The following is a 22,810-nucleotide window of genomic DNA, read 5'->3' on the forward strand; positions in this document are numbered from 1 at the left end:
TAATTCGTTTTGCATGATTTATTGACTATTGTTTCGGTGCCATCACATTTTCTTTAAATTTCGATAACCGACTTGCCGCGCCCGCTTTGGATACTCACTTTTTAAATAAACCTCCCGATGCGAAGAAATGGGACTTTTTCGTGATTTTGAATTACGAGAATCAAATAGGAACGGATTTAACGTTTCCACTAACTAATGACAACCAATCGTTTTGTTATCTTCGTTTAACCTACGAGTTTGATACGGCTAAATTGTGTTTCTACCTACTTTTGGTTGACATTCAAAGCGTCAAAATCCGGCTATGCTCCCACATGTCTATAGACAATTCACTTCGACATCCCGGGATCGGGGTTGGCAGCTAAATGTCGATGCACCGGAAATTTGTAAGAGCAAAGGCGAAAAATTTTAAAGAGGTTTCCGAGCATTGCTGAGGATCTTAGACACGCTGTGCTGGCCATTAAGAAAATTCTATTGATCGGTCTTGATTTGTATTTAAATAATTGATACTGATGAAGGATTTGGCTCGACACCAGTTTCTTCGTCCTTTAAATTGAAGCCTTTATGCACCACTGGACAGCAGCAAAAGTGACACGGATGTCAGAAAACGTATATTTTCTTGCAGCTCAGTGAGTGTTGAACTTCGTTCGAAATATTCTCAGCAGGTACTCATGTTATATGTTGTTCTATCTTATTAAAAATCTCCACGCGCCATAGAAGATACAAGTTTTTTCCTGCGTAAATAATGGGCAATGACAGTGAATCAATGAATTTACAAAGAAGGTGTCTTAAAATCGAGAAAAATCTTATCAGGGCCGTGTTAAAAAAAAAACGGATGATCATTCCTGAGTAAATGAAATGGAAAAAATGGAATAAAACCAAAACTGTCATATTGAAACTCGTACAAAACTGGTTTTAGTTTTCATCTATCTTTTGTCATAACTTGAAAAGAAAAAAAAAACGAAAATTTTGGTTTTTTTTCGAAATAACTGAAAATCCAAAAAATAACTTTGCAGATTTGTGTGCATCATAAAACTGCGCCCATGAATCCGGTATTTTTACTCAAAGCTGTAGTTATTACCGCTTACAGGATTTAAACCCTGAACATACTTATTTTGGACATACAAATGCATCACGGTGGAAAGACATGAACCCCACCATTGTCACACGAAATCCTGCATCTGAAAACAAATACGCGAAAATAACAACCGTTCATGGAACTGACTTTCAGGGGTGCCGCCGGACACGTAATAAATAAATTCACCTCTTAAAAAAAATCGATCCTTAATTTCCTTCAAAAAAACATTAACGCACCCTTCAGGACTAATTTCCATTCGCCCTCATGACATTAGGCTCGCCATTCAGACCAGTTCACGGGGGTGCCAAGACAACAAAACGACTCATCATCGTCATCATCATTATTCCTCCGCTGCCACACCCACTTAATAATGATTTCCTTTTTCCAAATTGACTCGCTGTCGCCTCCTTTGTGCCGCCTGACAGCCCAGTGATGGTTATCATAGACAAATCTCTAACATGCGTTGGTAGTTCGTTTGGCCGGGGTCACGTTGAAATGGGTGAACTAATGGTGTGTCCCTGGTATAGTGTAATTTCCAAGCTGCTAATTTCCAAGCAGCAAGCAGCAGCGTCCAAAAAGGAAATGACTTGCCGCTAGCGATAAATGGCCGCGATAGCGCCCGTTCAACTTGTCATTTTGATTTGTGTTGCGCTCTTATCTCGAGAATGTTTTCGGATTATCTTGACTGAGCACACCTCTATTATTTTTAGACTTGATTAGTGGTGTTTGGTAAGCTTGAAACTTTGTTAGGGGACTTATAACTCGTCGACAAGCTCTGGATTAGAGATCTATTGCAGGCAAATCAAGTGCCCGCTAAGCATATAGAGAAACAGTTCAACTTTCGTGCCGGATATCTTACGAGCGTGAATTAACGCCATTTCAGCTATCAAAGACGTCTTAATTTAATCAAAATTCTTTAATCTGAATTTTAACCAAATGATTTCTCTAACGTTGTCCGCGGCCATTCCCAACATGTCTTCGGAGATTTCGTCTCGATAACACTGTGTTGTTTATGATCTCATTAATGAGATGTCTCAAAGGTTTTAGAATAATAAAGTCGACTCACTTTTTCATTTAAAATGGCTCATATGCTAATAGGCTCGCGTTTTAAGCCTACTAATGAAGGATTTTTGAATACATTGGGTTACTTCCAATCAGATAGGGGTCCTCCGTGGAATACGAAGACAAGCTACCGGGCTAAGTTGGCACAGTTGCACGATTGCAACAGTCGATATAGACGGCATTACCGAACAAATTAAAGAAAATTGCCAAGAACCGAGGCTAAATTGGATTGGTTTAGCAGATTACAAGTCGATACTGGCTGGAAATTGATATAAATTCCCGCTGTTGTGGGTCACTTTATCTCGATTTAGTAGTGGTCAATAAAGACATTTGAGTCGTTGCAGAGGTGTATCCATGGAGAGGATGGTGGAAGATAGGCAACGTAACACCGCTCCACATTCATGTACAATCATTAGTAGAAATTTGAAGAATGCCGATTGAGGAAAGTGGCGGGATACCGCAGCTTTAAGAATTTTCATGCAGCCCAGGGAATACGAATGGGGAAATGAGAAGGGCGGGCGGGCGGCTGTATTCCGGAAATACTCGATTATCCCGCCACTAAGCATAATGGGTCAATAATAATTCATTAACGGAGTGTGTCCAGCTTGTCTTCTATTATCACATCCCTTTTGCCTGCAGGTCATTAATATTGTCGTTCCGGAAAGCGAAAATGGAGGAATGCCCTTAAGAGAAAGAGCCAAAAAAGGCAAATCCATAAAGCGATGAAGTGAGCACGTCACTTTTCGCTAGATTTATCATCGGGGGCGTAATTACGGACAAAGTAAAAGTTGAAAGAGTGTCAAGCGAGGAGGCAACGATGATGAATCGCGGCCATCAATCATCTCGAGAAAGAGAGATGGAGACAGCGACCGTTTGCACGACTCGCCTCTGAGAGCTTGTCGCATATTTCCATGCCCGAGGAAATATTCCTTCTTATTTTTTAATAAAACAAACATAAATCAGAGGAGCGGCGAAAACTACCACTCAAACCTCTTTCCGACGTGAAAAACCACTTGGGGGTCGCCCTGCGGCCCTGGGCCGGGCCACGTCTCATAACTCACCCGGCCCGGTCCTGATTTATCGCCCGATCGGGGCCCCAAAGACTGTTCTAGTTTATAACCAGTCACAAGTGGGATGTTACACCAACTACGCGGGTCTATCCATAAGTTTTCTATCAAAAACTGTACCTATAAAAGAAATTCACTTATAGAAAATGCTAACAGCACATTTTCAGCCTTATGCCAAGTATGAGGGGTTGTTTGGTATTCCCTGCGGGTCCCAGCTAAAATATGCACCTCGGCATAAAAACATTTATCAAAAGTCATCAATATTTAATAATGGAATGCAAATGGTAAAATCCCCTTTCGGTTAGATTTATGTGCGACTATAAACACATGGTGGGTACGCCCCATAGATAAATTACCAATTTACAGATTTGAAGGGAGGCAAAGCTTTTTCCTACTTCACTAAACGCGGCAGGAACGCTTGGGATAGCTCTAACGATCAGTTGAAAAAACCAATTAGATTTGGAAGCAAGGAAAGATCCTGCTGTTAACTTCTATAATATGTTTCCCCGTCGATTACCCCCCCGGATAATTAGCGGCAAGAAGTGACCATTCGGACGGTAATTGATGTCCCGACACGTCCGGATCTGAACGACTATCAATCAACAGGTCCCCGGCGAGTTGCGACAGTTTATATTGATTGTACTCAGCTCTTTAATGGCTTGGCCATGTAATAAATTAACAATTAGCTTGACGATTAATTACTGTTCCCTGTAACTTATGGAAGTTGCCGGTTTTTATCGTAAGTCTCGCTGAAAGGCCGCAGAAATCAAAGTGTGTCCTCAGTCGTTTGAAGATGTGCGATTTAGTTGTGTGTTGTAAGTCAGATCGGAACGTGTTTGGTCCATAACTCAGGCGTGGAGGTTGAGAAAATTCCCAGTATTTCTAGAAATATCTAGGAAAACCTGAAAATTTACAAAATCGTTTTATTTTCTGAATTTTGAACTAGCGTGATGACGTAGTGTTATTCGATTTCTAGTTCGCCTGTCTCGGAGAAAAATGGATTTCATGGGAAATGGATTTCACGAGATTTAAGTTTTTTTATTGATCATGCGCTATAATCGAGGATCATAGCACGCTGCAACGTGCTTACGTTTTTATGATGCACTTGTGGTTGATAGCGAAACAAAATTAGAAATTCTAATTCCGGAACCGCAACACATCGATAAATTTCTAACAGTTCTTCCTCTTCGGTCCATTTCTTTAAATATTGATTCACGTGCAATAACAGCATATTATATACCAATGCCGTGAAGTGCTTTACTAGGACCCGAACTCCAAAACAAGTAACTAAGACATGAAGGTCACGAATATTTCACAACCGAGCTGTGTACATACGTATACCATTTTATTTAATTTTTAAAAGTTAAAATTAAGGTACTTAAATTAAACATAAATTAAATCTAGCAAAACGTCTTGAATAATGTAATTAAAGGTGACGTTTCTTTTGACATTTATTTCTAGATAACACAAAAAAAAAACAGAACATGTCGGTGGTGACGTCACCGTGGTCAATTAACTCACTAGGTAAATAATGTGCCTTATGCGTGTCGCATTTGTCCTGTTATTTAGCGGTTTTTCGAAAACAGGCGAGAAAACGCACTTTACAGTCACTCAACACGCTCAGTAATGGTGTGCATAAGAGCTTTTAAAAACTTTGCACCGTGCAGAACATTCTGCTGCGCGTCGCGTTTCGCTATAGCGATTTTAAATATCTAGATATGTCCCTCGATACGGTCCTCGTTTCTATCTCATTCTTCCAAAAAAGCGAATGCTATAGTCGGTTTTGACGTGCCTGTCACTTAGAAAGAGCCCTTCGATGAAACGGATATAATGAGTAAGAGTTCAATAGAGCAATTTGCTCAAGAAACAGAGAATGTCATCACTGAGGAATAGAACAAGCAACTAAAGAAGAAAATCAACGTTGGACTGGTCTTCCATGCACACACAGGGTCACCGATGGAATGCAGCATATCTAAAAAAAACAATGTAAAAATTGCTTTTAAACCGAGTCACACAGTCACACTTTGTGACACTATAGAAAAGCGAGTGTAGATATTAGGAATCATGGAGCATCAAAACTGTTGCCGGTTGGAACAAGCAGAAAAACGAGTTCACGTATGCGCAGTGATGCGCACGCATGAACGCGCGCATGTACATGGTTCAAATAGTACGGACAATCCACTTAGGTGGCAGTCATCGGCGAGAAATGCGGTACATCGCTTCGGTTAGTTTCATCCCCTTGGATAATTAATTTGAAAGTCTTTGAGACGATACATCGACCGGCTTGAATGTCTGATAATATTTTTTATATCAATTGTAAGAAGAATAAATATGAAGATCCTCGTATTTTGTGTTTATCCATTACACAAAAACTGAATAGAAAAATGACGTCAAAGCTGGATTGTGTATGGCATCCAAAAACTCCGCAAAATGTGTGTTTTAGTCTGCTGCTTCCACCAGAGAATATAAAGTACCAGGGTTATGTAAAAAAATTGCGATCAATGGGCCTGACGTCCATTAATAATCTTCGATAGCTTATTGTCAGTTTTCTGTTAGAGCGACGCGCACGTCATTAATCATATCCAAGCGACAGTGGCTCCGCCTGTCGATCGCCGTTGACGATGACAAATGATGCGCAGTTTTGCTTATCGTTTTTCGGCGTTGATACATGTCAAAGGTTATAAATCATAGGGGATAAAATATGATGTTTTGCGGCGGATCATTATTGAGGAACGTATAGTAATTGTGGTGTATTTTCGTGTAATAAATCATCGACGTCGGGCTGACCATCCGGAGAACTTTCCATGTGAATGCGCGACAGGAGACCGAAAATAGGAAAAAGAAATTAGCCACTGGTCAATTCGAAAGAAAAAAGGCCGCTGAGCTGAAGTTTGAGCAGACAAAGGGGGCTGCCGCACCTCATTCTTGTGCTTTCGGTTGTCGAATTACTATTCGCGGGCCGTCCCGCAGTCCACATTTTTCCGCGGCCGTTTTTCATAGTATTAGCATCTTCGGGGCAGATTGTTTCCATTGAAAAGGGCCGCCGCCTCGGCCAATTATTGGCGGCAAAAAGAGGGCCGCATAAATAATTCCTAAAATGCGCCACTCGCCTTGATTTATTGACGTCCGAGTGACGTTGATCGAAGTCTTGGCGGTGCGGAGACCGCCGCCGCCATCGGTCTGTATCGTAATGAGCCTGACTTTTTACCAGATGCACATGCCAATCTTCCATCAACCTGAAACAAGTACATGCCTTTCTAGGCCTAACTCCCCCCCTCCCTCTTCAATATAAAAAAAAACTGTTGGAACTCGTTAAGATTCATTCTTCTATCTCCCCTCTTCTATCATAACCGCATTATGCTAATCAGGCTTGATACTATTATTATTTGTCAAGAGACTGTGCGATGACAGCCTAATTTGATACTGTGCGGGCCGTGCGCAAATCAGGGTTGACGTTAATGCCCGACGTGACAGGCCGCGTTGCTGATTAAAGCGCTGATAGCTGAGCGCCGAATATGGACGTATTACAAGCTCATCGCTGCTAATTTCATCGACCCAATTACTGTCGTCGTAAATATGCCTGATTGACGTTCATGAAAGGGGCAGTTGATACTTTTTACTTTGTTGCAAGTCTTTTATGCAATGACATTGTCCTAAAAGAACCATGTATTAAAGCGGCTTTCAACCATCAATTTGATGTTTAATAAAGTACTCGGTTCTGACATCGTTGGTTACGTTCTAAATCTGGTTAGAGCAATATTACTCTGTACCGACCCAAGACGAGTACAAGTGAATTCCGCCAAAGTTCGCAAATCTTGAGGTTATCTCTCTGATAGTCAAATAGTACGCACCCTAACAACTAAATTTTCGGACAAGTGTTACGAAAAATATATTTATTACTCTTTAAACGTTCTTTTTATTTCGCCGATGGAAATGTCAATTTAGGAACTATTTACTTATTATATATTTATATACTTATTATATAGTGTGACCATAGAACATATTTTTTTTTACAAAAAATAAATAACCAAATTTGAAGAATGGGACGAATTTGCTGACAAACAAATATTCAGACAATGTTTATTCAATCTTGAGCAAGTCTTAAGTTTACAATTATTGATAAACTTAGTGTGCATTTTGACGATAACTGTCAGTTTAGGCTTAATCTGTCATATCTTTGACATAAAGTTATAACATTATGGCGCGCGGTGTTGCAACAAACGCAAAACTTCGACAAATTATTATTTTATAATGCGGCAATGGAAAATGAATGCCAAAATCGTAAGTGATTTGAATATTGCTTAATCAACAATCGGAGATATTATAAAAAATGTATGGGAGCAGCTAATGTTGAAGCTCGTGGGAAAATTCAAGTTGACTTCGTAGGATCACCGCAAGAGGGCGTTGGGTACTGGTGAAAACTTACTAAATCAATGGAAGAAGGGGTAGTTTAGGGAAAACCTAAACGCTATGTAATCACTTGACGAACTTAAATATATCAAAGAAGTGCTGTAAGATATGATTGCATAAGTCTGGTTACGGTTTTTATAAAGTAAATAATGTTCTCATTTCTACCCCCTTTCAAGGGAAGAAATAAACCATTATTAATAACCATTCAAAATATGATAAGGGAATGTATCGGCAGCAGACGTCTGGGGGAAGTTGAATTCATTGATGGTACTGTAAATGACCCAAAAATACCAATTAATTTTATAGAGAAACCTGATTCCAACTGCAGAACAAATTTTCTCAAATCAAAATTACGTATTCCTAAAGGATGGTGCCTCGTGTCGCACTGCCAAAACCACGAAAAAGTAGTTTGGGGATAAGAATGTCAGAGCATTGTCATGTCCTTCAAGTAGTCCCCATTTAAATGTCTTTGAAACTTTGTGGCATAAGATGAAACGGTATTTATGTGACGATTCTCAGCCCCCAATCCCAACCTTAAAGGAAAAATAACCGAGACATGGAATTCTTTTACAACCGAATTTTGTAAAAGTTTAGTGGATTTCGTGTCAAAAAAATTACAGGCCGTTTTTACTTCAAAAAGGGACGTTACATCATATTAATGTTTATTTTTAATCTAAACACTCAAGTGCATCCGAGCAATTATTTGTCGATAAATTTGATACAGTTTTTGGAGTTAAATTATGTAGTTTTTGCAAAATAAAAAAAAAACATGCAGCCAGGAGCAAGCTTTGTGATAAGTAAAAAGCCCCTAAATTTCTAGTTTCATCCATTCCAAATAGTAGTAAAAATATATTTTTTTTATATATATATAAAAAATCTTTATTTCGCACGAAATAGGCTATCGACCTTTTGGTCTTTCTGCCCTTGAGTGTATACATTTCACTTTAGGGTCTCACTATTTGCAATTTTTCTTAAACTAGGTGTTGTATAAGCGGGACTAATGCAGGGGGTAAGGGAGTAAGGTGTTAGGATAGGATATATTTTTTATTATTTGGGATATTGTCCAAAGATTCAGTTGTCAGAGTTCGTATAAGCGGCACACAGTTTCACTAATAGTCCCTCATGAGCGGGAAGAAAATAGTATTTTTATCCCCTAAGGAGGAAAATTCGTTTACTCTCTAGATAGCGAAAGTATTTTTCTCCCAATGCATCATAAATGCACAATAGATATTTGCACAGCAAGCAGGGGAATTACTACCTTTGCTCCCGCTGACGTTTGATATTAACGGACAATTCGCTCCGTAACAACAGCTTCTTTATAAAACTGAACAAAAGTCCTAGACGAAAGTGAATGCACATCTCTAGAGGAAAGTGCCTTTTATAATACTTTCTTGAATGCTGATGCCCCCATCTCGCTCATTCTATGCGCGGGAGTAAAAGTAGCATTTTTCTCCCTTGTTGCGAAAACAACTATTTATGGACCTGCAAAAAAATATATTTTGTTCTTAAAACCTTCGCGCAATCGCTGCAAATTGCCTGTCTCCATTGTGCAGACTCATGTCCAATTGTACCGTTAAACCAAATAGTCTCCCGACATTGGAAGCCGCATCCCGTGGTCACTTGAGTCAATCGTTAAATGACTTGATGGGCACCACATTATTTATTTAAGAATCGACCCAAGAGGACGAATAAGTACTGAGAATCGTTAGATAAAGGGGAATCGTGACAAGTAACTAACAAGCCACGAATCGATCCCAGTTGATTTTAATTAGCAGAGCAAGAGCAACTGCTGAGCAGTCCCCGGAGTGCGATCAGAATAACGTTCTCTCTCGGTAGCTCGAAAACAGTCCGCGAAGCTGCAGCATACAGAAATATGTGTACAGATTAGGGATTAATTAATTATCCCGTAAACGGGTGGAGAGCTGCGAGCGAGAAATAAAGCGCGATAGCGGCGTTAATGAGATTAGACACCGCGAGTAAGCGGCTTTAATTGATAGTAGTTGAGGGCGACTAAAGATAGCCATGTACGAACGCGTGTTACGGCAGTTTTTACCGTCAGAGATGTTTATGTCATCTGATAAGTCACGACTTATGTTGCTGCGGGTCTTTATCTCATGCTTTATGGCGAAATGGCGCAATACACGTCTGTTTCTTGGCTTTAAAGCCTTTTTGGTTTACTGCCATCAGTTTGACTGCGTGCGAGGAATTCCCGATTAGCATAACTCAGAGACTCGCACACCCAAAAACCTTTTGTAAGATTTTATTCCCTCCGTTACGTCCGGTAGATAACATCTTGGTGAGCCGTGAGCAACCATCTTCGGCAAATATCAGAGATACCTACAAGCACTTAATTCAATAGTACATGGCAGTTGTGCATTCCACTTATTAAAGTTAATAACTCAAATGAAGCCGTCATATATCACAGTAGTAATTCAGCCGCTAATGGACCTTAATGACGGCATAAACAACGTAATTTTTAAGTCATAACTTAGGTACTTAAAAAGCAATTGATCTCAACTAGATTGTCATAAATTACAATCTCCCGCAGGATGAGGCTGTTAAAAGGTTCTATGCTGTAGGTAGTTTCGTATACAGACTAGTTTGTCGAGTGTAAACACCATAACACGTTTTTTCTTATTTTTTTAGTACCCGCCAAGCGTTCTAATGACAAAAAAACTACCGGTTTAATTTGCACACATGAAATCGTGGTTCTGAATGGTTTGCGACAGGTGGAGCTATACAGGGTGGCCAAACTGAGGTGCCCATGCACGTTTGCGCTCTAACGCTCTTAGTCGTTGAGATTGGCTTCATGAATAGCTCCCCAGAAACTTTGGAAAAATAAAATTCCCAGCGGCTAGAATCCAGAATAATCTGGAGAGATTTGGTCTCTTGACAATGCAATATTCTTGCTCCAAGCTGATCCAGATGTTCATACATGCGAACGGAGAACATCCGTTACTCCGCAACCAGGGCAACTAACTATTTGCAGAATATTTTTTGGGCCACCCTGTAGAACCCCACTTTATGGTTTTGCAAAGTAAATGAGTATTAAAGAAACTACTTCATGGCTCTTTAGACAACAATTTTTTCATGAGTCTATTAGAAGCTCAAATGTTTGTTATGCTCGTGGCAGATTGTGATGGAAACGTTATGCTGTCCAAGTTAACAACACTACGAAACGTTAAACCAGTGTCTACAAGGTCGAAAAACTGAATAAATTACTTAGCCACCACATAACGTAAACAATTTATCAATGCCCGGCTGTTGAATTATGAAAATTATTATTCTCGCTTCCAATTAATGCTGAATAATTTGGTAGTTTCGCCGTAAGTGACACTACATCGTTAATCCGCGCCAATATACAAGACAAAGAGGGGCAATCGAGAGGAAAATCGTGACCGTAATACCATCGGACAAGCGGTCGAAATCGATTAACGAAATATCGATTTAAATCTTAATTAAGTGTTTTTTAATAATGTCGACCCAGATTCTCGGAAATGTTAAAGAATCGTTTACAAATTGCCCGGGACGTGAAGAAGTCTCTTAAATTAACTGGCTTTCGAAGGAAGGTTAGCTTTGGAAGTGTCGTTATTAATTAGATTGGCGGCAGAAAACATGTCAAGGAGCCGTATCATTATGTTGGCGAATAAATTATGGGCATGTAATCTGCTGCTGAAAATGAAAGACTCACTATTTCAGATTTTATTTTCAGTATTGCGGCAGAATTGACATATTTACGGAACTTTCTCCAAAATCGAACAGCGAGAATGAACAAGTTTTAACTTTCTATTATTAGCAATAAAAATATATAATAAAAGATAATATGCGAACGCATCAACTATCGGAATTGAAGAGCTACTTTGTTTACCCTGCGCTCTACTTATTAGCGCATCCGCCGGAGAACGGAAGCCCCTCTCTGGAAATGACAGTTTCCGCTTACGTGGCAAGCAAATGGCGCAATGCGATTGGCTGCACGCGAAAACAGCTGCGGGCTACTTATCAAATTTACGTATCTGCCAAAGTGACGTAAACGCAAAAGCTTACCTGTGCATTATGTTTTCGATGAACGTAACGATTGATATGCGTGCGTGCCATTGGCAGAGAATATCTAAACGAAATAAACGTCCCAAAATGTATCGTATACATTATTCTCGGTCCTATAGTAAGCACGTACGTATGTATATTACCTGTTTTATTGTATTAGGACTATAACGAATCAATTTTTAACCGCCAAGTACTACCAGGAAGTTTTTTTTATAATTATATCGGACTTGTAATATTTTTAAAAGCTCAAAATATATTTCGCTCATCCTTTTCGTGTGATACTTGATACACAATATTGCTCATTGTCTACCTGTTATTTAGCATGTATTGTGGATATCTTAGTGTACAAGAGGGGATTTTACTATTTGCAGGCAATATTTTACGCTCATTAAACTTTGCAGCATGGACCTTGAAGGTCGCAATTTGCCCAGTAATCTTTCAACGCCAACAAAGGACCAGACGTCTTTTATAGACTGTCCTTCCTTCTTTTCTTTGAGTACGCAATAAAAGGCAAACTACTTGTAAACTCCAGAATTTCGGCAAATTTCAAAAGTCGATGGTCGGCATTTACCCTGTATCGAACAATACTTATATATCTCTTCCTAAAATTCTGGAATTTGTGTTTTTTTCTTTTGTTACCAGAAAAAGTCGTTGGCCCGAACACAAAAAAAATGGATTGGGAACCGCAGCAACATTTTAGTTTAATGCTATTGGCTCAGCTCTCCTTCAGGTCTGGATAAAATTTGTCTTATGCAGATACGAGGCGGAACATCTAGGGTACAAGCTAGGATATCTAAGGTCACAAACAAAAAATGCGATTTTTTTTTAAAATCAGCCATTCTTTGTTTTATGGACTTAAAAACAATAATTCAACAAAACCCTTCCGAGATATTCATCAAATCTGTTAACGGACACTTCAACCAAAATTTTGAAATAAAAGCAATTAAGATGAGAATCAGTTACCAGATAATTTAATCACACTTTTTATTAATACGTTTTCGGTCTTGGCAAAATATGCCGAATCAAAGTTTGATGAACTGCAACTCTGTGTCGCTGATTTTTAATTGAACGAATGCGCTTTTAGAGTCAAACTTTAAAGTCATTAAAATCGAATAACTTACAAAAAAAAGAAACACTAGACATGTCTCCAGATATCCACTGAAGCAATTACATGACTTAAAATGAGAATTCAAGATTTACTATAGATATAAAATGCAATCCGTGAAATTTTTACATCTTTGCAATGAGTTTTTCTTTGCGCCGTGTAACATTAAGAAAATAGGTTTAAGTGAAGAACGGCTTGCGTACTTAACTTTAGCAGAAATGGTATTTAAATTCCTTGATGGATTATTCATGTAAGCTGAGTCGTTTGTGAGTTATAACACCTTGCAGATGACGAAAAAAATTTGATACAGGTATCTAGTGAAGTTCGCCACTCTGGGCCGTCGCTCAACCTTGCCCCCCATAAAGCCGGTACTGGGGAATCATAAAATGTCGATACCCAAATCGATATTTTTTTATTGGCAGTTTATTTGATATAAGATATTGTCGGTTTCCTATCTCTCATTTAATACCTGTTATGGACATTTTAGTAGGTGCTAGTTGGAAAATAAGTTGGTTGCAGTTTACTGATGGTAATTTCAATGTTTGAAGTCAATATCATTGACTTTATAACTGTGTATATATAATATATAATAATCATTCTTATTTCACCATTATATTAAATTATATACTTTTTTGGAGGGATTCGACCTCCGACGCCCCAATTGGTGCAGTCATACTTCAGTGCGTTGGCATTTGTTTTTTCGCGTGCCGTGCTTAGCACATTGCCGTACGCATTTGCATGTGGAAACTAGTATTTTTCCGGAACTGGTGCGCTATTTTTTGTAGAAATAAATGTTGCCTTCTTTTCTTATTTTCCTCATACGATGCTAGATGGGTAAAATATCTAGAACCCGCCGTGGCTTTAATTTTTACATGGAAAAGAACATGGAAATAAATGCAGCTTTTCCCCATTTAGAGTTTTTATTGTTAATTAGAAAAAATGTTGGAATAAAAAAGTAGTTCTGTTTAATCGCGGCAGAAGAAAAAAAGAATTCCTTCCCGCACTCGACTGTATGCTCGAAATTTCTTTCGAGTCACGTCACTCCGGCACCGACAATTGCGTGTGGAAAAACACCACGTTCCGCACTATTTAAGAAAATAGCCATACTTTTTCCTCCGCTTATCATTCACTGTGTCAATTAGCTAATAAACAATAAGAATGAATTGAGGCAGTTCTCCGGGATAATACAGTAAGTGTAAAAGAAGTGACGTAAAATTAAGTAAAAGTGGATTTTTTTGGTGTAACGTTTGGAATGTGAATGGAAAAGTCCAGCAGTCTAACTTCCTATGCATATCCAAATACAGAGTGTTTTAGAGTTGAAGTAACAAAAGCCCAAGGGAGATTCCGCTCAGCAAAATGTGTAAAAAAACTTCATATGAACATGGATCCGAAAATGCTTCGTTTCGAGATAGAAAATCTGGATTAAATCGAATTGGTCCGTTAGATGTCTGAAAATTGTTTTGATGAACCGTAAAAATTTCATTAAAATCGGCTAAGCGTTTTTAAGCTATTAATGAGAAGCTCAATTTGTTAAAAAAAACTTAACCCTGCATCTCGAAAACGAAGCCTTTTCGAACCTATGTTCACATGAACTTTTTTCCATATTTTGCTGAAACTCCTCTAGCTGTTGTCACATCATCTTTGAAACACTCTGTATATGCGACAACATCTCACACTTTATGCTGCGTGCGGCAACGCAGGCAAATAAAGTACGAGCCGACATACTTCACGAAGCGTGAATAAACGTCAGGTTTGCCACCCACGATGCGTTAACATCTTGTCGCACCCTTTGAAGTTGCCGACATCCGATTTACTTCAATGAACTTTCTGAAATTGACTGAGGGATGGGGATGCAATTTACTGCTGAAATGGACTTTTGTTAGTTTCTTACTCGTTAATGATAATCGATTTCTCCTTATCAGTAATCCTTCCCGCTTGGAGATTATTGAAGCCTAACACCCGACTCAACAGGAGCATGTGAGAGCCAAAATAAAAAAATTCAGTTTCCTATAGGGTGCTATATAGGGCATACCAGAAAACAATGGTTCAAATGAGTATTGGCCGCTGGAGGGTAAAAAACCAGAGCAATCCAAACTTGCCTTATAGAAAAGTTGGTTGTTTGCATTTAGGGTAGCGGGGCGTTTCTTTAATTTTGTAAATTGGGATACATCCCGCAGTTCTCGATTTATAGACTTGAAATTGCAGCTCGGGGAGGACTTGATTACTATAGATTTATTTAAAATAACCATTCCAAGCAAGCTGTAAGTGACGTTGCGTGTACCTTGCAAAAAAATATATTAAGAAATCGACATAACCATTTTATCAGTGTCAATAGCTTTGATATTTTTACGCATTCTGATACTTTGATCTTTTCCACGTCAAAACTGCAATCCGCGAAAAAACTCGCATCTCCAACCGTTTTCCAGAGATTTTCAATCATGTTTTTCTCGAAGGAGTTTTCGGAATGTCTCAGAATATCTCGAAAACGGTAAATATAAAGAATGAAATGGCCATGCTTAGATTATTCGCCCTCTCTATTCTTTTATCCGCACCCAATATTTATTTGTACCAATTCCTCCGGTACCGTCATAAATGAGGGAACTGAAGAATTTTCAACCTTTTAAGTGATTAGAAAATAATGTTATTTGGGACAAGGTAGACCCGATTTGGAATTCTTACAAAACAGAGTCTTTAAAGAAGGTTCCATAAAACATTCGGTTATGTCGTGAATCAGGCGGAACTGAAAGTCGTTCCTGTCGGCTTTGGGTGTTTTATTGGATCCGACTTTCGCCGTCATAAATCGTTGAATCGGCGGATGCTATTTATTTTATGGATTTACTCTGAAGCAGCTGTCATAACTTCGCCTATAATACCCCTCTAATGGCTAGTATGTGAGGGCTTCTTTATGACGAGGCTTAGGCTTGTAACTTACGTTATGATGGCACTCTTACTGGACCTGGCATTTTTATTTCATGTTTTGAAGGTACTTTTTATTTGTATGAACTTTAAAATTTAATGTACATGTTAGTTTAAAACAACTTTTCTTAATACATTTTTGCGGTATTTCCCACGTAACCCTTTGCTCTAACAAACCATATTTTATTCGAAATTTTCTATCCTGATTTTGGAAAAATCAGGGAGGTTTTCCAAAACTGAATGTCGGAAATTTGACTTCAAACTAGCCAGACTGGACCCGAAAGAAAAAGTTAATACCTAAATATTTCTTCCCTTTTCAAGTGGCTTTATCTTTGTGGGGAGGCAAGAGTTAATTGAGTGTGGTCATACTCATTGCAATTTCACTCACCCCTTTACATTGATAGTTCAATCGGGGAGAGTTCGAGCGGATTGAAAGTTCTTAGTCAATTTTGAACTAGTTCCGGATCAGCTTAGCTACAACAGAGTCATAGTTATGAGTGCTGACGCGAGCTCAAAAACCAACATGAAAAAAAGGGAATAAAGGTTCAAGGTCATTTTTATCTTCATGACATAAACAAAAGAGATCGCAATTCGGTACGATCCACTTTTCAATCGACTTGAACTCAGTTGGGACCCACACTCTCACTTGCGACGAGATTCGATTAGTTACGTGATTTTATCATGTAATTTCCAAAAATTGCAAATTCTCACCTCTACATCGCCAAGTCGAAGCTAAGCAAAATTGGAATCAAAAGAGGTCAGTTTGTCAACACTGTATGTTCTCACTCCATGGCCGGCACACATACACATTCGAGCCACCTCTTAAAAGTGGAGATCCCTACTGCGCACACTCGGCCAGTTGGGGTCTTTTACGACAGCAACGTTTTGGTTGCCTGTTTCAGGCCTCAGTTCAGTTTGAGAAAGTGCGCTTCGAGAGGCGTGTCGTTTGTCGTTCTCGAAAGTCGAGTTAAAACTGAGTCCAAGTCTGTACCGTAGAGGAGCAACAAGGAGTATTATTTCAGGAACAAGTTTGCTTGATCCCAAGTTGAATTTAGTTCGTATTTTGACTGAAAATAGTGCTTAGTGAATATGGTTGTCCTAGAGGGTGCCGGATTACTTTCTGCCCCTGGCAACCAATATCTGCAGCCTGATTATTTGAGTCCACTCTCAACGACGGTAAATATTATTCCTTTTAACAAATCATATTTTGCCGACTCTCGATTGAGATCCGAGTTCACCAACAATATTTTTTTTGGTTTTACAGCTGGATGCCAAGAAGAGCCCCCTTGCTCTATTAGCCCAAACTTGCTCCCAAATCGGAGCCGATTCCCCCAACAGCAAGCCGCTACTGTCTTCGCTGGACAAAAAGAAAGCGGAATCGCGGTCTTCCCCTCGTGACAAGAATGAAAAGATTTCGCAGCGTTCCACCCCTAGTGATAACAAACTGGCTTTCAAACCTTACGAAACAACAGTGGTGAGCCGAAAAGTGGACGAGTCTCGCCCGAGCAGTCAAAAAAGTGTAGAAAACGAGAAAAAGTCACCATCCGTCGGTGTTGATCGGAAATCCGTGTCGCCTACTGATAGTACTAACAATAACAACAATAGTGAGTCTGGCACTCCTGGTCCAGATTCCAAAGGAAAGTTGTCTCCTGAGAGCCAAGTCAGACAGACCACCCCTTCAGCCAGTCCGATTATTCGCCCAGGATTGGAAATTTTACAAGGGCATTCCAAAGATTCGCCCCTAGGGGCCTATAAGCCACTTTCGACTTCTTTACCCGGAACTTTGGGAAGCCATCTCAGCTCATTGTGCTGCCCCCCAGGTCTGGAACATGCAGCTAGCAATCCAGCTTTCCGCCCTCCCTTTCCAGGGGCTCCATACTCGCATCATCACAGTATGATGGGATATCCAGGAGCTTCTCCGGGACCATACCTGAGTTACGCCAGAGTTAAGACTCCTTCTGGAGGAGAAGCATTGGTCCCAGTTTGCAAGGACCCTTATTGCACTGGGTGTCAATTTAGCCTTCAAAATCAGCAACTTTTGATGAGTGGAGCTACAGCTGGACCTTGTCCTTCAGGATGTACTCAGTGCGACCACCAGAAATATAACCTGGCCATGGCGATGTCATTGGGACCTCCCAGTTCTCTGGCATATCCCTCATTAGGACGTCCATACGTTTGTAATTGGATTGCTGGCGATGCTTATTGCGGCAAAAGGTTCGTTACATCAGAAGAACTTCTGCAACATCTGAGAACCCATACTAGTGCCTCAGCAGACGCAGCTACAAGTAGTGCTGCAAGTTTATTGAATCACTCAGCATTGCTGTCCTCAGCAGCCCTCCACAGGAGCGGATATCCTAGTGCGCCCCTAAGTCCCTTAAGTGCCGCCCGATACCACCCTTATGCTAAACCTGGATTGCCTGCTAGTCTGGCAGCATCACCTTATAGTGCTTTTAATCCAGCCTCCCTGGGCCCCTACTATTCCCCATATGCATTGTATGGTCAAAGATTAGGAAGTGCGGCAGTTCATCCTTAGACTTCTGTTGTTGAGCCCTGGTGGTTCATTTTTGTCTGTGATAATTATTTTATTTTAGATAGTAAGTTGTTTCTGTGTAGGTATATATTTTTGAAAAACAAAGGATGTGGACTGCTGTGTTTCCTAAACATTCTTTACCATGAGAGAAAAGATATTTGTGCAATATTTTCCTTGATTTGAACAGCACGTGAACGTTAAAAATTCGTATTAAGAAATGTATTTTTAATGAAAAAATTGCCTCTATATTCTAGATTTAAAGTGTTTTTGGTAAGCAATTCAGGATCCAAAGGTACTCTCGAAGGTTGTATTATGTTGATTTCAATTATCAATTCCAATAAACTTGTTTCGTAGTATTTTGAGTTTTACTTTTGTGCCTGCAGTGTTTAAATCAATGGATAATTTAAATCAAGATCTATTAAAACCGTTGTCTTCTTCAATTTTTGGAAAACATGTATGCAAAACTGTTAGAGCTATTTACCTAACTAGAGATCTTTTGCCGATGCCGATTGCAGTTGATCGAACGACGCGCAATTCGCACAGCAATCTAGTGCGATAAACACTTTCGCTTGCGTGAAGTACAGTATTTTACCTACGAGCGCATGCGCGTTAATTTCGTTGTCTTCAGTACGTCAATTAGATATTAGCGGGAGGTGAAATTTTCGCGTGCGCAGATGCGACAAAGAGTCTTGCTGCACGCACGTTAATGTTAAATACCCACAAAGAATTTTGACATTGACACATCCCACGTTGATATATATGCGGTGGAACTTTACACGTAGCTTTTTTTATGCATGTGGTAAAGCCATTTATGTTTGTAAGAAAAAGTTTGCTACTAGCGGAGGAAAAGGCGTTACTTGATCGTTTTAAGAGTCAGCAACGCGAAGGCTAAATATAAATTGAAAAATTAAAATACTGAATAATCAGGTTTCAGGCTTTTAAATCGTTATTGTAAACTGCTGAGCCAATTAAGGGGATAATCTCAATTTGGACCCCACATTAAAAAGGCATATTCAAAAACGGTATGTTATGACTATTATATGGTGATTCATAGCGTAATGGACGTAAAACACGTGCGCGTGTAGGACCTTAAAAAATCGACTTTTTATATAACGTATTGTTTTCTGACGCTTTCGGTTGTTGAGATTTTGACCTCAAACAACGTCTTTAATACAACGAGACAACCCTGTGTTTTAGAAGTGTCAAGTTTATTGGCAACCCTCCTTTTAAGATTTTCCCTTTCACGACTTTTTAACAAAAATACTTTTATGTCTTCTTGTTGGTCGTGTTAAGGAGCTGTTGCCGCAAAATTTAGAGTCCAAGGACGATTTATTTTTTTAATTACAAATATCGACAGACCTAACCCATCATTAGCAAAGAGTTTAAAATAAATTTACAGGCGGGTATTTCTGGGCGATATTTAGTTGCCGTAGTTATTTTAACGACCTGCTTGAACGGCGCACCTAATTTGTTTTTCTCACAAAAAAACTCTTAGTGAGTTTCTAGAAAGTTTGTCTTCTTTACAATTGCGCAGCGAAACGTGATTTATGCACCATAGTGCGCCTCCGCATTTCACTTCGAAAGTTTCTAAGCCGATGGTTTCCGAACTGGTATGGGATATAACCACCCTGAGCAGTAGCCACCGCGATCACCAGATTTAAATATATTTTCCTTTTTTTTCTCTGAGGAATTTTTTCTATATTGGACGCCTATGGAGAATGATAAACATTTCTGAAATAACAATACGCCATATCACCAAGTGGCATTTAATTACTGAATACCATAGACTGTGACTTTTGCCGAAGGGCGCATTTGGGTTAATTGGACATCATTAATATTAATTTTTTACTATTACTTAATTTGTCATATAAATGGCACTGTGTGTTAAATTTTGCATTCAGAGAAATGGGAAATTTTACTAAAGCGACGTTGCGTGATATCTTGTTCGCAAAAACCTTCTCGCGTTTTGATTTCCATTTGTGTTCCACACCGAAAACCGAACGTTTACTGGAATATTTTACACCCAGTATATAAACTGGAAAATGATATGCAAATAGAGCGCCCAAAAACTGTGTCCCTTATAGGGTATAATTTTACCCATCAACTTCTGGTTTTGTAGCTTCATAATATAAGTAATTACACAATGCAAATCTTGACAAGGCACGTCCACACTATCGCTACACCTCAACAGTTGATCGACGTGCTTGCCATACCGTTAACTGACATGTTAATGACACCGCATTACCATAATCGATACCATCAGTTTTGTATGGAGCATTTTTACGTTTTCACGGCAAAGTAACAAAGTGCAATAAGCAAATTATGGGTCATAACCACGATATAGTTGTCCATCATTTGACTATGGAGTTCGCTAGATTCCGGTCTTATATAATGAACATTTTCAGTAAGAATTGTGGGCGAGGAAGTTTCTAGTCGCTTCCATACACGAGGATTATGTAATGATTTTGTAGACCGCAAATTTATGGGATAAAGCAAAATTACCGGGTTAACGTACACTCGGCCGTACCTTGTTATTTTCATGCTGTCGGGCTGTATTTTGTGCCTCTTTTATTATAAATATTGAGGGTCAAAAAGGTAGTAAATTACCGGTTGTTTTCTACTGAAACGTTCGAGCCCCACAGAGAGACATTAGAATTTAAAATATACCAGCCGCCTTAATGACTGACATTAGACAAATTTGCCCTGATTAAGGGTTCTTTTTTGATGACGATTGTTATGTTGGAGCACTAAATTTACGGGTGATATCATAAGATCGTTTTTAAGTAAATAAGGGCAGAAGTGCGAGTACCTCCCTTAGACTCTTGCAAAGAAAACTAGGTCACTACCTGTAGCGCATCAAATGAAATTATCACCTCACAGATAATGAAAACTCAGAATTTTAAGTTTTGCAAAATACCACCGTCGTACCGCACAAGGCATCATTTAAGACGAAAAAATGATGGCTCGTCTTTCAAAATTCTGAAATTTAGAAAAAACATGGAAATTCCGACGAACGAAGTGCCTACGACACTGAATGGAACATTCATAATTTTATACAAGATCAGAGAGAAAATGTCGTCATTTCGCTTTCGCATGTAATTACGGCAAAAGCAATGGCGTACTGAATGCAATCTTAAACTATTCCCGTCATGTCCAAAAGAAGAATAAACCTGACGAAACATTTTCGCAAACTTCTGGCCTCTAACACGCCAATGATGTCCTGCATATTAAGCAATGTAGCAGGTCCAGGCCGACATTAATTTGCTTTACACCCAGGCTGATCCGCCACTGGAAAACAGGGTGTTTTAGATTCAAGACCATAGCAGATTTCAAAATAATGTTCATCATGGAAGTCAATTCGTTTTGATTAGTCTGGAAGATGAATATTTTATGGAAGTTGTCTACAAGTATAATCCTTTCTTTGATATAACTCGCGATGCCTTTAGATAGACGTCGGTGCATATCAGAGAAATCGAAGATATTTGATATACAATAAGATTGCAAAATTGGGATGATTTTTCGGTGGATTTCACGAGCAGACGACGTTGAAATATCATGAAGCTATGAAGCGAGCAAGCAAATGAAAGTTTGTCAGCATATGATAAAAACGGATATAAAACTCACGCATTATTTACACCTTTAACATGCGATGTTTAGGATTTCAGTCAAAATTTACGCAGTAAAGTTTTACCTCATGAGCATTAATGACATTGTCCACGAAGATTTTTTATGCTTACGCAGCGGCAAAAAGTTTTCCTTGCGAGTGTGTAATGAAGCCCCAATCTCGCTGCGCGTCGTTCGGTCAACTTCAATCAGCGTGCGGCAAAACATGACTTTTCGCACCTGCTGGGTAAATATTTATAATCCACAGCATCTAATGTTGCTTTAATATGTTTGTGTTAGTAAAAATATTAAAAACTTTGAATTGGAAGAAAAAAGTAAATAAACAAATGTAGTTAATGAGGTCATAAACGTGTTTATTCCTTTTAGTGTGGTCAACCCAGGAGCGACAAATTTGGCGACAATGCTCGACGCAGGCCCCCCGGTTATATCACAAAGAATCTCTTCGGGTGGATTTTTGGTAGGTAGAGGGTGGTAGTATTTTAGGGTAAAAACATAATGAAGTATCTTACCTTGCCAAAAATTGAACACCGTTGCTGACTAACATAGTGCAGAAGTTCGCATCGGCGTTTATCGTAGTCGGTTTGTGTAGTTTTTTACGAATAAAGAGGTATCATATGTTAAAAAAAATCTGCTCAAGTAGGCTTTAGAATTATTTAGCAACGAGCCCGTATGTCTTTGATATGTTCTAGGTAATCTCGAACATAAACAAATGAACCTAACCTAATTTTAATTATTACCAGCAGCCAAGAAAAAATGAAACATAAATAAATGTAATTAATATTTATTTGTTTTCCCTATTTACATCAAATTATGAAAATGTTCATTATTTTCCAAGCACAACAAATTAACTCTAGGTTTCATATTATCAGAGTCTCTAATGAGGGTCTGTGGAGAAACTTTCACATTCTTGTCGAATTATGTCCTTAAGGCCTTCAGTTGTTATCGGAGTTCTAAAGATTGTTTTTTGTAGCGTCGGG

General features: G+C 39.1%; 1 protein-coding gene and 1 long non-coding RNA gene across 3 annotated transcripts in view; both read left to right on the plus strand.

Moving 5' to 3' along the window:
* The window catches only part of LOC136339310 (uncharacterized), a 61,735-nt gene extending 39,113 nt beyond the window's left edge, over positions 1-22,622 (plus strand). For both annotated transcript variants that reach the window (XR_010732125.1, XR_010732124.1), the window contains exon 3: positions 22,200-22,622. This is a non-coding gene — a long non-coding RNA (uncharacterized lncRNA). The remainder of the gene's footprint in view (positions 1-22,199) is intronic.
* Positions 16,517-18,565, plus strand: noc (no ocelli). Its single transcript, XM_066282179.1, has 2 exons — positions 16,517-16,855; positions 16,944-18,565. The coding sequence occupies exons 1-2, from the start codon at positions 16,769-16,771 to the stop codon at positions 18,210-18,212; spliced, it is 1,356 nt and encodes a 451-aa protein (XP_066138276.1). The 5' UTR covers positions 16,517-16,768; the 3' UTR covers positions 18,213-18,565.
* Positions 22,623-22,810: the final 188 nt, after the last annotated feature.

The sequence above is a fragment of the Euwallacea fornicatus genome, chromosome 5, assembly GCF_040115645.1.
Source record: "Euwallacea fornicatus isolate EFF26 chromosome 5, ASM4011564v1, whole genome shotgun sequence".
Classification (NCBI taxonomy): domain Eukaryota; kingdom Metazoa; phylum Arthropoda; class Insecta; order Coleoptera; family Curculionidae; genus Euwallacea; species Euwallacea fornicatus.

Bases quoted from the DNA above. Each gene is read 5' to 3' on its own strand.
- noc (XM_066282179.1), top strand. From the start codon at position 16,769: ATGGTTGTCCTAGAGGGTGCCGGATTACTTTCTGCCCCTGGCAACCAA. The intron at 16,856-16,943 runs GTAAATATTATT...TTGGTTTTACAG, and splicing joins TGAGTCCACTCTCAACGACG to CTGGATGCCAAGAAGAGCCC.